Source organism: Rhinolophus hipposideros (genome assembly GCF_964194185.1).
Source record: "Rhinolophus hipposideros genome assembly, chromosome: 16".
NCBI classification, from domain to species: domain Eukaryota; kingdom Metazoa; phylum Chordata; class Mammalia; order Chiroptera; family Rhinolophidae; genus Rhinolophus; species Rhinolophus hipposideros.
Window position 1 is genome coordinate 18407368 of NC_138062.1, and position 16914 is coordinate 18424281.

Here is a 16914-nt window from a genome sequence, read left to right on the forward strand (position 1 = left end):
TGCTTGCAATGACAGAGCTCGCCTTAGGTATATCCCTGTAACTTATAGGTGGACACCAGTCAACTCTTCTCGGGGCTCACTTGGCATGGCCAAGATGGCTCCAGTCATAAATGGATCCTTTTCTAAAACACAGATTACTATAGTCATGTGGTAGGCAGAATAATACCCCTCTCGGAAAAAAGTCCACTTCTGAATTTCCAGAATCTGTGCACACTGTTACCTTACATGGATGGCAAAGGGAAATTAAAGTTGCAGTGGAATTAAGATTGCCAAACAATCCAGGGATATTTTCCTGGGTTACCTGGGTGGGTTCCATGTCATTACAAATTCTGAAAAATGGAAGAGCATGCAGAGGAGGGCAGAAATAGGAGATATGCTATATGGTAAGAATGCAACCCACTGTGGCTGGCTTTGACGATAGAGGAAAGAAGACACAAAGCAAGGAATGCAAGTGGCTTCTAGAAGCTGGAAAAGGAAAGGAAACGATCACCCCCAAAACCCTTCAGAAAGGAACACAGCCTTGCCGACACATTTATTTTAGCCCAATGAGACCCATGTTGGACTCTATTTTAAGGTAATAGATTTGCGTGGTTTCAAGCCACTAAATTTGTGGTGATTTTTTACATCAGTAATAGAAAACTAATACAATCTGGTATTGTGTTTGAACTAATAATTCTAAAACAAACTTATTTCTCATTTCTGAACAGCAAAAGGTTCCAGTCTAAGAGAAACAAAGGTTTGCATGAGGAGGGGCCTATGTAAGTCTCCAAATCCTCATATTTCTTTCCTTATTTGTGCCAGCAAAATGTATTAATAAAGAATATGGTGACCTACCTTATAATAAAAGTATATATTTTAGAGAGAATTAAAAGTACCACTGCTCTGTTCTCATGTTAATTCTTAGAAGCTCTTGCATTATCAGGAGAACAACAATTCTACTAGAGGTCTTCACTCCTATCTGTGTGCCTGTGTCATGTACATGAAATAAATTAGAAGATGGTCTTACTATTTGCAGAAATTGCCTAATTCTTCATGTAATTTAGTTTTCTTATAACCAAGCTTTTTTCTTTTCCTTACCTATACTAATTAGCCTTTGTGTCAAGGTTACCCAGAATTTATTTATTACTCTGTTTAACACTTGTTCTTTGGGTTGTGCACATTTCTAATAGCATAGCATTGTTTAACCTCCCCCAAAGTCAGCCTCATAAAGAAGTGTGGTGGGAATGAAACAACTGAGAACTGCACTTTGTTATCTCTTACTATGTATAAGCTCCTAAAGCAGGAATCGGTTTTTATTGAATGTCTTAGTCCTAGCGCCCAGCATAATGCCTAACACACAGCAGGTATTCCTTAAGTATTTGTTGAATCAATGTTAAATACAATTTTTTTTGACAAGGCGTCACGAGGAATATCTTTCATTTAGTACTGCACTGTTTACTTGAATGTGTGTTTCATTGCTTTCTCAATACCACTGGGCTGACAATAGACTCCTAAACTTGAAGACAGTCACTCACGAAAAGGTCACTAAGAAAAACTACGTAAAAATGAGAAATTGTGCTTCCAGTTCAGTGCTACCCAGTCCTGTTTCCTAAAATATACAAGTCAGTATTCCCTGAAAAAGATTAAGGCAAACTTTAAGGAGGCCAGAAATCAGGAAAAAGTAAACTTACATTGGAAGTATGAAGGGAATTTTTTTTTTCAAAATAATATCATAATGACAGACCATGCCACAATTTCACTTAAAAAAGAAAAGAATGCTTTCTGTTACAATCATTTGGTGATTGATTATTTCTCCTTTTCAAACACTAGATACTTCGTTTTCTTCAAAGACTAGGAATACTTTTAGTCAATTGGTTAGAACTTTGTTCTGCTCCCCAGAGAAAAGTACATACCCCCAAACTATAAGACTAGATCTGACCTTGCACTTATATTAAAGTCATCAATACTCTTTGTGGGTTTTGCCTCTTTTCTGCTGACCCCGTGAAATTGCTCCCGAGAGCTGAATGATAATTGAGTGGCAGCTTACTTCTTGAGTCCTTAAAGGTGGGAGGGTTATGGTTTACTCTGAAATCTCAAGGTTCCAAAGTATATAGGGACATTATTTTCAAATTACCCACGAGATTTTGAGAAATCATCTGTGCTAGGTGTGGGGCTGTCTAGAAGTTGATATGGTATTGGGAGGGCTAAGCAAAGAGGGCAGCAGCGTCTCCTGGGAGACTAGGAAGCTCAGGGGAGCAAGACTTCAGTGAGCTTAAAAAAGAGCACGACCTGAACAGAGGAAACCCTAATGTATTTGTACGTTACTTGCCACCGTTTGGTTCTAGCAGTGATTATATTCCTAGAAGCACAACGTATGCTTGGAGTGTTCAGTGTGAATAATGATGCACAAAGTATAACGTGCATATTTGGACAGATTGCTGCTTTTCACATGGGTAAGGATAAACATTCTGGACAGTGGTTAACAGTTTTCAAAAGTATAATGTTAGAAATCAGAGTCTTTTTGAAAAGCATGGCTCCCTGCACCCTGAATCTTCCACTTGCCATTCTATTAATGTCTTTTTCTCCGTTTTCAGTATCCTGGCTGAACTAATCCCTAGAGGTTCATTCTTTCCAGATACTCATGAGAAATAGTTCAATAACTTGACATTTCTGGAAGGAGGGCATGATTTTAATTCCACAAAAATACACATAATAAGAGGAAGGCATGGGAAGGCATCAGAAGAGAATCAGTCAAATTGGCACAGGGCTTTCTGTGAGCTGGGGAGAGCTGGTCTGCTGGCCAGTCCTGCCTCCAGGCACCAAAGCCCAGGCTCAGGGAATGTCCTGGTGGCGAGACTGTAATCGCAGCAGCCACAGGAGGCAGCCTGGAGGCCTCAAACGTCTGCTGGTGTTTCTGGGGTTGTGGCCTCTGAACCTGGTCCAAAGGTCAACCTCCAAGAAGCCCAATCAATGTACTTTTCCATATAGATCGTGAAAGATGACCCCAACCTCAAAGATAGGTTTGCATTAGAGAGGTAAATCATGATTTGTCAGTAACATACTTTAAACAGACAACATAACTCTGAATGCTTATTCAAGTGAAATGTGAGCCTATGAATACTTTCATCTCCCAACAACAGCAGCATATTCCTCCTTCTCAATCTCTGAACATTCAGGAGTTGTGTTATACTATGTAATTTAAAAAGCTAATTTTAAGATACACTCTAGGATATTTATGTAATACATTCAATTTTTTCATTAATACAGTTATGAAAGTATTTCTTTGAAATAAGAGTAATTGTCATATTTCTAAACCAACCAGGACACTATTTTTCATCTGATGTTGACTTAAAACAATATGAAATCCTATGTAATGATTAAACAAGTGTAAAAAGAAACAAAAAGAAATAGATATACATATGTATGTATACGAGATAGACATGTATATTTGGGGGAAAATGCTAACCACTAGTGATTTTGGGTAAAGGATATATGGAACCTCTTTATACTGTTCTACAATTTTTCTGTAAGGTTGAAATTATTTTTTAAATGTACACACATAATATCCTGCATATAAAAATTATGAAATCATATGTAATGATTAAACAAACGTAAATCCTATAACCTGAAAATTTCAAAATTACTGACATTTTTTAAAATTGCTTTTTCGATTTATTTTCTTGTCATTCAAATGTCTCATTCTGTTTCCATATTTGGTACTTTAATAAATGTCAATGACGTCCCCAAATTCATTCATGTGATAGGAGAATCCCAAAGTAAGCAATTGTCTTCTATCACTTATGGATTCGTGTAAAACTCTGTTCCCATCAGTCTTTCTACAGTGCATGGATTCTCCATTTCTAATTCCTGAAAAGCAACCAACACAAGTTTAAACCATGTTGCTCTCCAACTCAAATTGTATTTCAGAGGATTTGATTAAAAACTACAAAAGAGCTACTTTCAACAAAAGCTTCTTATGGTGGAGCACAAACATGTGTGAAGGGGGCATGCAGTACTTCCCCTGCACTTGCAGCTTTAGAGGGAGATCTATGTGGAAGAGGAATTCATCACAAACTAAATCCACCCCTAGGCCTCCGTACATACCTCCATCCAGGAGATGAAAATGTACGGTGGCTTTTCTACCATCGAATCTTCGTTACACATCCCAGCTTTCAATGTCTCATGAGAAAGGCAGGAAATACTTGCTTAATGAAAATGTAAGAAGAAAACCAGCAACATCCAGTCAATATTAAAATCATCCTAACAGGATAATCTGAAAAATAGAGGCCCATTCATAAATCATTGTCATCAGAGCCTTACCCTTCACTGAGATTGTTCTTTTGGCTAATATTAAGCATATTGTGTTATGCAAATAAAGAAGTTGACTTTTTTGACATTTGAATAATGATTTGCATTATTTGCATTGATTTTCTTATTTATACACTCTTCAAGTTTGGATGTTCCCACTTTGGATGGCACGTATCTAAAAGCAGTATTTCTCTAACCCAGGCAATCAATCAGTGTTTATTGAAAGTGAGCTTTTATGCCTAAAACTTGAAGTTCTCAAATCCATGTAGAACACCAACCTATTAATAGCTTTATGCTTTGCTAGTAGCACATGCTATTCTGGGGACCAAAGCACGAGAGTCCTGCCATTACTGAGCATAACCTTGTGAAGAAGTTGCACTATTAGAGACGTTTTCCCCTCTTCTTCTAAGGAGTAATTTACAGCTTTTTGCCATAGGAGATGTGTTGTTTAATGAAATAGTGTGTATAAGATGATGTACTAGCAGGCATTGCAGCATTCAATTTCATGTCCCTTTTTTCACCATTGTAGATAACTAACTCCTCAGACTACAGAGAAAGTGGTCACTGGTTTCCTAGAATATGAATTTAAAAGTTTCTGATCTAGATAATTTTGGATACGGTGATTTCATTAGAGAAACTCCTATGCTTGTGGGATAAAACAAATGCTAAGACCATACTGAGTTTCCAGCTGAATTAGCAGAAAATAAAGATAAAATGCCTTTCTATTTAAGAACATGATGATGTTTTAATTGTTACAGCATTTGGCATGCCTAATGTACACAATCCTTGACATTCATATAATAACAAAAGAAAGTTGTTTGGGATTTTTCTTTTATTTCCTAGTGTCCCCTTTCCTCTCTAGGATTTCTTCCACCCCCATCTCAGCCCTGGCTTTTAGCTCTTCTCCCATTTCCCCATCCTTCTATAAAGAAAAACTCTATGCAGGAAAGGGATACAAGTAAAAATACCTCATTTCTATGTAGCTAGGCCAATGCTGCTTATTACTTAGCTATGATGAACAGACCACCATCGTTGTGACAACTGATGTAGATGCCTCCAGGGTGAAACAAAGGTTTACATATTACACAAGCAATTTAACTGTTTTCTAAACATATTGCCAAGACAGTGGGAGTTGGCAGCCCACACTGTGTTTTAGGTTTTGGAGATTTGGATTAGAAGTGACTGCTGATTATGAACCTTTTTATTTATCTTCTATGGACTACGAGCAACCTAGTCACCCAGCAGAGAATTCTTCACAGCACTTAAACTTGTCTTCCTCGCTTCCCAAGATTACGTACACAAATCATTTGACAAAAGTGGTGGGAGGGTCTTGTGCATAGATAACCACACAAGACAATTGGCTTGTTCTAACCCTTAAAGAGTTCCGCAAAGTGAAATGTTTTATAATCCTTTTCTGTGCAGTAGGCAAGGAAGAAAAGAAAAGAGTTTGGGCAAAGATTATCCAGAAGAAAGAAAGAGACTCTTTTGGGGTTCCAGTTGAAACACAATAAAGAACATAATTAACTTCGCAATTCTTTGTGTTTTTCATTTGACTGCAGGGAGGAGATGAAAGAGGACTGCTAAGCCTTGCATTCCATCCCAATTACAAGAAAAATGGAAAGCTCTATGTGTCTTATACCACCAACCAAGAACGGTGGGCTATCGGGCCTCATGACCACATTCTCAGAGTTGTGGAGTACACAGTATCCAGGTATCACTGAAACACATGGAGACACAAATATTTTTAAATCTTATTTTCTCTGTATCTCTTCATAATTTTTGTTGTTGTTGTTTAGAAGTTACAAATAAACAGCCATAAAGTGGCAATGATTAAACCATAATCTCCATCTTGTTTAAAAGCCCATGTGGGGAAAATGATATCTTTGAGACTTTTTCTCAATTCTCTTTTAACTGAAATGCTACTTCTGAAACTTAGAAAATCACATAATTTTCTGGCAATTTTTATCAGCCCCATAGCAAGTATGTGTTTCCTTATTTAGAGGCCAGCTGTTTGCTTCCCTATGTGTGTACTATTTACTCTTTAGATGGATTACCTTACATCTTTAACAATCATGGTATTGTTTCCCCCAACCATGTAGAAAAAACCCCCATCAGATTGATTTGAGAACTGCCAGAGTGTTCCTCGAGGTTGCGGAACTCCACAGAAAGCATCTCGGAGGACAGCTGCTCTTCGGCCCGGATGGCTTCCTGTACATCATTCTCGGTGATGGGATGATCACGCTGGATGACATGGAAGAGATGGACGGATTAAGGTAAAAAAAAAAAAAAAAACAACAACAACAAAAAACAGGTTCCTCTTGATGTTAAAATGTTTTAAGTGCAAGGAAAAGGGATCAGATCCAGTGAGTGAAAAAGTCATTGAATTAAATCACGCTGGTTAGATATTTAACTTTGGTTATCAATGTCTGCATTTATCAAATGAAGAGGAATCCAATCATATGCTGATGTAATATTTTTGAAAGTCACTATACCGAGATGTCCTAAAACAAGCTGCTGCTGTGTAGTTTGGGCTACACACAGCCCTGAGAAGCAAGCAACCCCTCCTCCCCTGTGTAGCTGCCCTGCAATCCATGCAGCTTTCCACACTCTGCGTAATGGGCTAACATACTCCAGTGGACCTTCATCGGGGACGTAAAATACATGGCTTGGCAAAAAATTAAGAGGACAGATGCAAACAGCAGTGCCCTACTGATGCTGTAGTCGTCGGCCACCGTCCAGCTGTCTTGGTGCTGCCACTTGTCTGAAACCAAACTGCCCCTCGTTTCATTTCCTACCGTATGGAATTTGGAACCTGAACAATTTTGTCTCAAATAGGAAGGTGTTCCACAGAGCAACCTCCCTGCATTTAGTTTAGGAGTAATGCAAACAAAACCACAAAGCACTTATGTCATTCTCCACTTTCTCAGTGATTTCACAGGTTCGGTGCTCCGGCTGGACGTGGACACGGATATGTGCAATGTGCCGTATTCTATCCCCCGGAGCAACCCGCACTTCAACAGCACCAACCAGCCCCCCGAAGTGTTTGCCCACGGCCTCCACGATCCAGGCAGGTGAGAACACCAGCCTGCCCCCTCACCTGCTGGAAAGCCACACTGGGATTCAGGGACTGGGAAAAGAAAGACGGGTCCAGCCACAGAGCAGCCAAGAGTGGTGTGCAAGTGTGTGCCTCTAAAAATCACACTGGCTTATGCTCCAAGCCAGTAGTTAGCACTCACTTCTGTTAACGCGGGATGCAAATTAGACATGGAAAAGGACAAATTCATAGAGGAAAATCGCCTGAATGTTTTGGAGGGCTATTATTAGATAACTGTTAAATTAGTGTAATGATTCAGACTTCGGCCTGAATAATCAGAGAGATAATAAACCTTTTAATGTGTCTCCTTAAACCTCCCTAAATCTACCTTACAAAGATGCTGTAATGATTAAGTGCATTTCTATAAGTAAAGCATGAAATAGAGTGTCTGGCACACCTGGTCAATTTTAAATAAATTATAGCTCTTGTTATCATAGCCTCACTTAATATATATGATGGCAGAGTATCAATTTGTAAGGAGTTGACTAAATGTTAACATTCTTCTCCTTGAAAAAAGTTAACACATACTAAAGGAATTCATACTGACTACTTACTATAATTAACCGTAAAGAAAGGAACACTAAGAAGTGTGGCGAGTGAGAAATTTGGGGTACACTCTAAAAAAGCTATGAAGTATAATATAGCAATCCTGTGATGAAAGCGTCATGCCAATCTGTGTTCTGGTAGCCATACTAAGGGGTATCTGGCCACATTCATTCATTTACTAGCTAAGGCATTACTGCTATTTAATGTTTATTGAGTGTTCACTGTGTGCAAGGTGAGTATTTTTCAATTTTTTTATTTTTATAATCCCTCATGCCCTTCATCTCCCCTCCATCAAAGTCCAACTCTACAGTTCATTTCCTTTTTGGCATCTCAGCAGATCTTAAAATCTGTGCGACAGGGAATACTTAAGGTGGGTTCAGGATGTGGAGGAAACTGTCACATTCCATTCCGATAGCTCAGAACTCGCAGATACCACCACAAAGCAGCACTTTGAAGTCGAGCAGCCTGAGTCACCACAATCCCACTGGCGCTTGCAGACAACCTTCCTGGGGGTCCCGCACCCTCAGTATAAAAACACAGGGTGAGGCGCTTTACAGACCTTACGTGTGGCAGGCTGCCTGTGCGTGCAGTCTGACCTTCTCCGGGGCAGAGGGCTGAAGGAACAGTCCGCCTTCCTCCAAGATTATTTTAAGCAGAGGAAGATTTAATAAAGCAGAAAGGAAACTAAAATAATTATTGGCTAAAAGTAAAGCTGACTTTTATTAAGCCCCTTGATGCAGAGTACTGAGCTAAGTATCTTATGCATATTATCTCATTTATAGCTCTCAGCATTACTTTGAGGTCATTGGCATCATTCTCCCCATCCTCCTGCAGCCCCCTTTTTTTTAAGACTGCAATTTTTTAGAGCGGTTTTCATTTCACAACAAAATTGAGTGGAAAGTACAGAGCTGTCCCATATACCCCCTGCCGCTACATATGTCTAACCCCCCCACGAATGATATCCCCCACCATAGTGGTCCATTTGTGACAACTAATGAACTTACATGGACACATCATCACCACCCAAAGTCCGGGGTTTACACTAGGGTTCATTCTTGGTGGTGTATATTCTATAGGTTTGGACAAATGTATACCAACACGTACCTTTATAGCATCATACAGAGACGTTTCACTGTCAGGCCTCTTTTTTACATAAGAAACTAAAAGTTAGAAGGGTCAAGTGGTTCTCAGGGGACCTAATATTCAGCCAGAGCTAAACCTCATGTCCCCCCTGCACACCACATACACGCACACACACACACACACACATACACACACACACACAACCCAACCTTTGGGAGACCTGGCCTTTTCTTCTAGATTTGCTCCTTGTTAGAAACAGGTCACACTGTTTTCACCCCAGTTTCTTCATCTTAAGAAGAAAGGCAATCCAGAACAATTTTCTCACCCTGTGTGGATTTCGTTCCACCTTAAGTCACAGTGTGTCTGTGTCCTGATCCCTGCCAGGCATTGTATTCTGTGAATCACTGAATTCAAGAGGACAATAAAGGGACTGTTGCCCCAGAACAACTCACTCATCTTTGGCAGGTCAGGCTTATAGCTTCCCTGTTATGAATGGGATCATTTGGAGGCAGCAGTTTTTGTTTGGTTGTTGTTGTTTAAATACTTGCTACTACAACTCTTAGGCTCCTTAGGACCCAGAACCTACTGTCTGATTGTTTTGTTTTTTAATTATTTAATTGCCCCAAGGGTTTGGTTTTGTTTTTAAGTCAATGTGCTTTTTTGTCCAACAACAAGTGATTCTTAATGGGATGATCTGGCAATGTCTAGAAACATGTTTGGTTGTCACAACTTGGGAGGAAGGGATCATGCTACTGACATCTAGCGGGTTGAGAGGCCAGAGATGCTGCTGAACATCCTACAATACTCAGGACAGCATCCCCCACCCAAAGATTTATCGGGCCCAAAGAGTCAATAATGCCAAGTTTGAGAAACTAAAAACAATGCAACACTATTTTCCCCATTTGTGAGAACTTCAAAATTATATTATTAAACTTTATTCTTCCCACAACCCAAACTCCTAACACCCAGTCCCTCATTGACTTAAACATTCTACAAATAGTGAGCCCCATTTATATTGCCTGGTTGAAAGCAGGTGACAGAAACATGGAGATGAACAAGAGGGAAGTGACTCCTGGCCTCACAGAGTTTGTAGTAGTAGTGGCTTAAGTCACAGAAAAAGCCTGGTCCCAGAACATGAAGACAAAGTCAACGTCAAGCACCTCCATGGTTGGGAGACCAGCTTGATTTTGTTCCCTAAACTGGCGTGCACACTTTCCTTTGGGAGAGCAGCCTGAGCTCTAGAGTGTAGCGGGTCCATGTCAGATAACACAAAGCTAGTAATATAACTAATTTTATATTGTGTGTTGCAGATGTGGGTTGATACACTGCTGCTGATTCTTACACTTTACACGTGGTATTCCTTAACAACAGAAAAATGAGCAAGTGTTTTTTTTAGTCAGTGTGCACATTCATAGTGGAGGGGGATACCAAGAAAAATTAAGAAATATTCTCCAGAGATCATTAAGCTTCTGCAGAGTAAACAAACACATCAAGAAATTTCCTTCAGCCTTCTCGAGAGGGTCCAAACTAAATATTCCATAGAATCCTTGTCAGCCCACAAAGAGTTCCTGTGTCAGGACTCTCCAGTCTGAGATGGGAAGACAGGCATGTAGGAATTCATGGGTCCCCCTTTTGTTATGCAGATGCGCTGTGGATCGACACCCCACTGATATAAACATCAATTTAACAATACTTTGTTCAGACTCCAATGGAAAGAACAGATCATCAGCCAGAATCCTACAGATAATAAAGGGGAAAGATTACGGTAAGTAAGTAGAGCATAAGTTGTTGATTTTGCTTTAGTTTGGGTTTTATTTTATTTTCATATATTAATTGAAGAGAAAAGGATTCCTACAAAATGAGCATTGGGAAAGCATAAAAACACTGGCCTAACAGTGGTGAGGTAGTAAATTGCTCACTTTTTAAAGGTCCAGTGATTCTTACAAGCCCTCGGGGTTCCATTTGGGTAATTACCTTTCCCAGGAATTGAATGGTGCTCTGTAGGTCCAAAAAACTTAATGGACCTTCAAAAGTTAGCAGTTTATATTTTGCTCATCTGAGATTCAAGATGAATAAGTTCTATTTATTTAACATATAAGGGAGAACTTGTCTTAACATCTTATATACAGAGGAAAAAAACAAGTGTTAAAGGTAAGAAATTTCTTAATATCCACCATGCTAGTCTCAGCAATTAGGAAAATTATGTGTTTCAAATAAGAATGAAATGTTTAATGTGTTTATTTTAGAGAAAAAAAAGTGAAAGCCTTGTAAAAACATGTTATTTACTCAAGTCATGGAAATGGGAAGTTTAGACGTTATTTTTAATAATATGATTATTAGAGTACTTAGAGATACATATAAAACATAAAATTGGATAATAATGAAGTCAAAGATACTTAACATTTTTCAATGTTTTAGCATTTACTCCTTTTGTAGGAAGTAATATATCAAATATTATTATGATTCAGGGAACACAGTATGATTCAGGAACAGTAGGTTAAGATTATTAAATTGATTGCTTCTCCTATTTACTCATTCAATACAGATATTTATTTAGTGCCAGGAATGAAGCAGCTGTGTTAGTTCATGTGGCATTCAGTTATTTTACTTTATTTTTTTTTCAGGTATTCATGTATGTGCATGTGTGCAGCTTATAAAAGCCAAACCAAAGAATAATGTGGTTTGAAAAAAAATTAATGAGTCACTAGTATGATGGAATTCCAGCCATATTTATAGATTAAATTAAATTCTACAAGCACATTAATTGGGGTGTAACTAAAACTGGTTAAAATATTGGCAGCCCTACATTTATGTGTTAATATTAAAAACACATCCATAGAATCCTTTCACAGTGTATACGTATATAAAATGACCATGATATACACTTTAAATATCTTACAATTTTGTCAAATATACCTCAATAAAACTGAAAATAAAACAAAACAACCAAATAACCACTTCCACACTGCTTATTACACGCTTGCCCCAGTAGTAAACACTTTATAAACTTTACTCATTTCATTCAAAGAACAACCCTATGTAATAGGCACTATATTATTGGATGCATTGGCCAGATGAGGAAACTGAGACACAGAAATATTAATTATCACATAACATAAAGTGGTAGGGCCTGGATTTGAACCCAGGCAGCCTGAATCCAGAGTTTACAACCTCAATCATTCAATTTTTCTGTCTCAGTGTACTGGTTACTTAAAATCTATCTTTTCTACTTTTTATGATCTCATATTCCCCATAATCACATGGGGAGCTGGAAAGGACTTTAAAATTACTGTCTTTCCACAAAAGCTTTTGCCTAAAATACTGCCTGTTGATAGAGACGTATTTGACATTAAGCATATAATGTACTTAATAAGTGATAAGTAATTTTCAGGTTAATTTGCAACTAGCTTTAGATCATTTCCATCTCAATTGGCATAGTGTATGCTAGTGTATAATGACGTTCATGGAAAAACTGAGATACATGTCTATACACAAGTGATTTAAAAGCAATGACTGCAATAGACTTTAACCATACAGCTCTGTAAACAAAATTTTTAAAATATTGTAAATGAAGATATTACTTGACTAAGTGACAATGTTTTAAATGTGCAAATGTGGCTTTAAAGACCTTTTATGTACTATAGTTTTATTTTCACTAAAGTGTGAACTTTTAAACATTTTCCATAAGTTGACAGAGGTCTGGCTCAATTTACTAAATATATGGAGAAGCATTTGTACAAAAATACATCAATATTAAAAAATTAAGTATCTTTTAAAAGTATTTTGGTTCTAAAGTAAATAACCATGATTTGCAAAATATTCAGATTCTAATTTCATTGAAAATTAGCATTTCAGAGCATTCCCATTTCATTAAGCTGTACATGGAAGCCCTTTACATGTATACAATTGAAGCAAAAGGAGTAATTATTTTCACTAAATATCTCTAGCAAGGATCCATCTCTTGAATCATGGAACACACTTCAGAGATAAATTACTGTAATAATTGTTGCTTGGCCTACATTACTTTTACTTTATGAAAATATGTTTCATTTCATCTAATGCTGTTTATTTCTTTCCAGAAAGTGAGCCATCACTTTTAGAATTCAAACCATTCAGTAATGGTCCTTTGGTTGGCGGATTTGTTTACCGAGGCTGCCAGTCTGAAAGACTGTATGGAAGTTACGTGTTTGGAGACCGTAATGGGTAGGTTTCCTGATACCACAATTTAACATACCAAATGACATATCCATTGATTAGTGGGCAAACTGCCATAAAATATTCAAATGATTGTTTCCCTTTGGGGGTCAGGTCTAGGACACACATAAATATTTACTTTTAGTTCCACTATGTATGGTGGTTTAATTAAAGAACTTCCTAAGAGATGCTTTTTAAAAAGACTTGATTAAGTTCATAAAATGATTTTTTTAAGTGCAGAACAATCTTCAGAAGGCTTTTTCATATTATTTAGGCTCTTCCCTTCATCCTTAACTTAAATTTACCATAATAATGAGTGATTTGAAAACTACTGTTTTATATGAGTTAATAAATATTTTTTAAATTATCTTGGAAGGCTGAGAATTTTTGCTTTTGCCAGACTTTCAGGACATTTGGCAAGTTAATTTGTCTCTATGGTAGGAATACTACAAAATTAAATTTTAGCCTAAAGTTTAGAGATCACATTGTGGATAATTATAAGAAACTCTGTGATGAAACCCAAATTAAGAATCTTATTTTCCAAGTTGCTGGCATTCAGGCCTATGGCAGAGCTGATATGCTTGGTTGCTACAAGGAACTAGCAAAGTGTACTGACCCCATGATCTTCCCCTGTCCCTCTCTCTGATTACTAGCACAGCATGGAGTCTAGTCCTGGAGAGGAAGTATCATTCTCTGGATGAAGGGGAGGGCTTTTCTCATACTCAGGTACTTTTAGTGCCCCGCAACAAACAAAATCTTATCATTAAGTACTTTCTCCCCACATGGGAATTTCACAGTATTCACACACATTATGGGCTATAATATCTTTCCCTTTAGAAGCCAGGTCTATGGCACAACGATTATTTATTGAGTTTTATTTTAAACACCTGATTGTCTTTTTGAAGCAAAAGTGTGTTTTTATCGTAGGTTTATGGTTTGTTTGTGTTGTAGGAATTTCTTAACTCTCCAGCAAAGTCCTGGGACCAAGCAATGGCAAGAAAAACCACTCTGTCTTGGCAACAGTGGTTCCTGTAGAGGTTACTTTTCAGGTCACATATTGGGATTCGGAGAAGACGAATTAGGTACTGTACAAACTGTTTCTATTAAGTTCCAATCTCACTCCCTTGCACAAAAGTTCTGCTCTGAATAAATATAACTATCTCATCCTCTGTTTGTTGGAAACATAATCTACAGCAAAGATGACCTACTATAGAGATTTGAGGTGGTCCACTTATGTATTCTCTTCCAATAACATTTCTCTGGGGGTCTTTACATGATATTTCCACTCCAGAAATATGAAAGTAATCAAAGCAGAAAAACGGGAGGCAGGAAAAAAAGAGAATTTTTGAGACCTGAAGAGAGGGGAAAATTTTAAATGTCCACTGATATTTTTGATGCATCTGAGTCATTGGTTCATATTTTCTACTAAAAACCTTTCCACTTATCCATGTCTCTTGGAATAAATTAAAAATCTGTAGCAGTCTAAATTTCACATTCACATTATCCTCTATTTCCTCATTTTTAAAATTTTTTTTGTACGTCAGGGCATAAAATTTGTGCAAGATAATCTGAGTTTTCAGATCTGCCTTCCAACAAAATGGAAATTATCTTCTCATTGATGATCTACTGGATAACGTACAATTTATTTGCTGGTATGTTATCGAAATGTATGCAGCTTAAAAAGCAAAAAGATGTTGAAATTGGAATGTGATCAAAGGGTAGAAATGCTACTAATTTTAAGTTTCAGAGATAAATTTTAGGGCATCATAATGAACAACATGCAAACAGTAACTATGCTTCTTCGGCCTCAGCGATGCATTTCCTCCTGTTAAGAAAGAAGAGTTGTGTTTCCCATCTAAATCAGAATATTTCATATAAAAGTGCAGATTTGGTTTTCCTATATCAAATGGAGAATTATCAGAAATAGTTCCATGCCATTTACTGAGGTTAACAAGGAACTGAGATTAAATTCCTGAAACACATAATGCATACTTCAGAGCCACAGGAATATGATTCAAAGAAGAGAAATCCAGTCTGTCCTTTTCTTGTTTCAGCATCAAAAACATTTTTCAGTTAATTTTCCCTTGATATTCTCCTACCCCACTCACAGGAACCAGAAAGATACCCTTTCTCATTTAAATTCTCTCTAGTGTAATTTAAATTTCATTGGCAAACTCTGATTTTTAAAACACAAATTGGGATTAAATTGTTTGTGGCAGAATTAGAAATGAATATGTAGACATTGTGACTGAATCATGTAGATTTCCCCAGACCATACTACAAATGACTCACCATCCATCATCCTATTAGCGTCACCACCATTGGTTGAAATATCCAAATGTCTACCTACCCTTAATACTGTGTTGGGAGCAGAACCAACAAATGAAGCACATACAATCCTGACTGTCCAAAAGCTACAACATCATGTATACTCCATAATTAAAAATAAATATAGTTGTACTGAATTATGCTTTAATGTGAAGCTTGATTTAATTAAGAGTCACATAAGAAAATAAATACGTTTTTGCATTTTTGAAACAAAAAAATGTCGAGGATCTGCTTTTTCTATGTTTTTTTTTTAAAACTATAAAATCAGGATAGGCTTGTTGAAAGTATCAAATGAGATAAACTACATAAAGTTCTTGATGAAACATTGATTTTGTTTAATTTACATTCTTTTGCTTTTTAACTTCATTTTTATTTTTTCTCTGTTTTTATTTTGTCTGTGTTTTTAGTGTAAACCCTACAACATCCTTTGCAGAAGAAAGTAGTAGGGTTCACTTAGTACATAATAATAGAGTGGAATAGAGAAATATAGACTAAAGCAAGGATTAGTTCATGAATGAGAACCAAATATACATTTTAAAGTCTAATAAACATGTAATCATAAGCACCGCTTCTAATTCCCTATTCATGTGATCCACCCTAAACATTGAATTATATGGAAGTAGTGGTAAAAAAACGAGTGTTTCTCTCCTAAAAGGGGCCTCCATCTGTTATATTTCATCATGATGAACACAGCCTAGCACTAAGAATTAGAGAGGCAGAGTTGGAATTGAGCATCAGGGTTTCTCTCTTTCCCTCTCTCTTTCCAAATATTTATATTAACATATCTTGTTTTAAAAAGCTAAAAATTATAAAGGAGTGCCCCAATTCCATCTGACTTCAAATTATCAAATTATCAATTAACAGTAACAACACAGTAATCAAACCTTTCAATCTTGGACAGAATAAATCAGGGTAAACCTTGACATTCAACACTCATTTTACAAATATTTACTGAACATCTATTCTGTGCAAAGGTCTGTTCTCGGTATTGGGGGTACAGCAGCAAATAAAGAGACAAAGATCTAAGCTGTTGTCGTGAAATTTATATTCTAAAGGAAGACAATAAAAATAAATTTTAAAAAATATACTGTATGTTAATTGGTAATAAGTGCTTAGGAAAAAAATCTAGCTGTGAAAAGAGATAGAAGTTGCTAGGGGTTGGAATAAGTATAATTTTAAATAGTACAGTCAAGAAAGATGACATTATTTAAGCACAGACTTGAAGTAAGGGAAAATGTAAACCTCGTGGGGGTCTACTGAAAGGCAGAAGCCTGACAAAGAACCTGGGACAAGAGCTGAGATAGGAACGGAGCGAAGAGCCTAGCCTGACAGGAGAGCCTGGGAGAGGCAGAAGCCTGGAACAGGAACCTGCCTTATGTCTT

At 37.2% G+C, this 16914-nt stretch overlaps 2 protein-coding genes across 5 annotated transcripts in view; one reads left to right on the forward strand and one right to left on the reverse strand.

The window, feature by feature from the left end:
* The window catches only part of ANAPC10 (anaphase promoting complex subunit 10), a 273020-nt gene that overhangs the window by 52018 nt on the left and 204088 nt on the right, over window positions 1-16914 (reverse strand). The window contains exon 7 of one of the 2 annotated variants that reach the window (XR_013995060.1): window positions 5017-6528. The exons of the other annotated variant lie outside the window; for it this stretch is intronic. The gene's annotated coding sequence lies outside the window, so the exon portion shown is untranslated. Of the gene's footprint in view, window positions 1-5016; window positions 6529-16914 lie in introns of those variants that run through there. 2 annotated transcript variants of the gene reach the window in all.
* The window catches only part of HHIP (hedgehog interacting protein), an 84894-nt gene that overhangs the window by 49562 nt on the left and 18418 nt on the right, over window positions 1-16914 (forward strand). For all 3 annotated transcript variants that reach the window (XM_081075691.1, XM_081075690.1, XM_081075692.1), the window contains exons 5-10: window positions 5847-5998; window positions 6387-6560; window positions 7215-7358; window positions 10654-10775; window positions 13090-13213; window positions 14156-14286. In XM_081075691.1, coding sequence (XP_080931817.1) covers window positions 5847-5998; window positions 6387-6560; window positions 7215-7358; window positions 10654-10775; window positions 13090-13213; window positions 14156-14286 — 847 coding nt within the window. The remainder of the gene's footprint in view (window positions 1-5846; window positions 5999-6386; window positions 6561-7214; window positions 7359-10653; window positions 10776-13089; window positions 13214-14155; window positions 14287-16914) is intronic.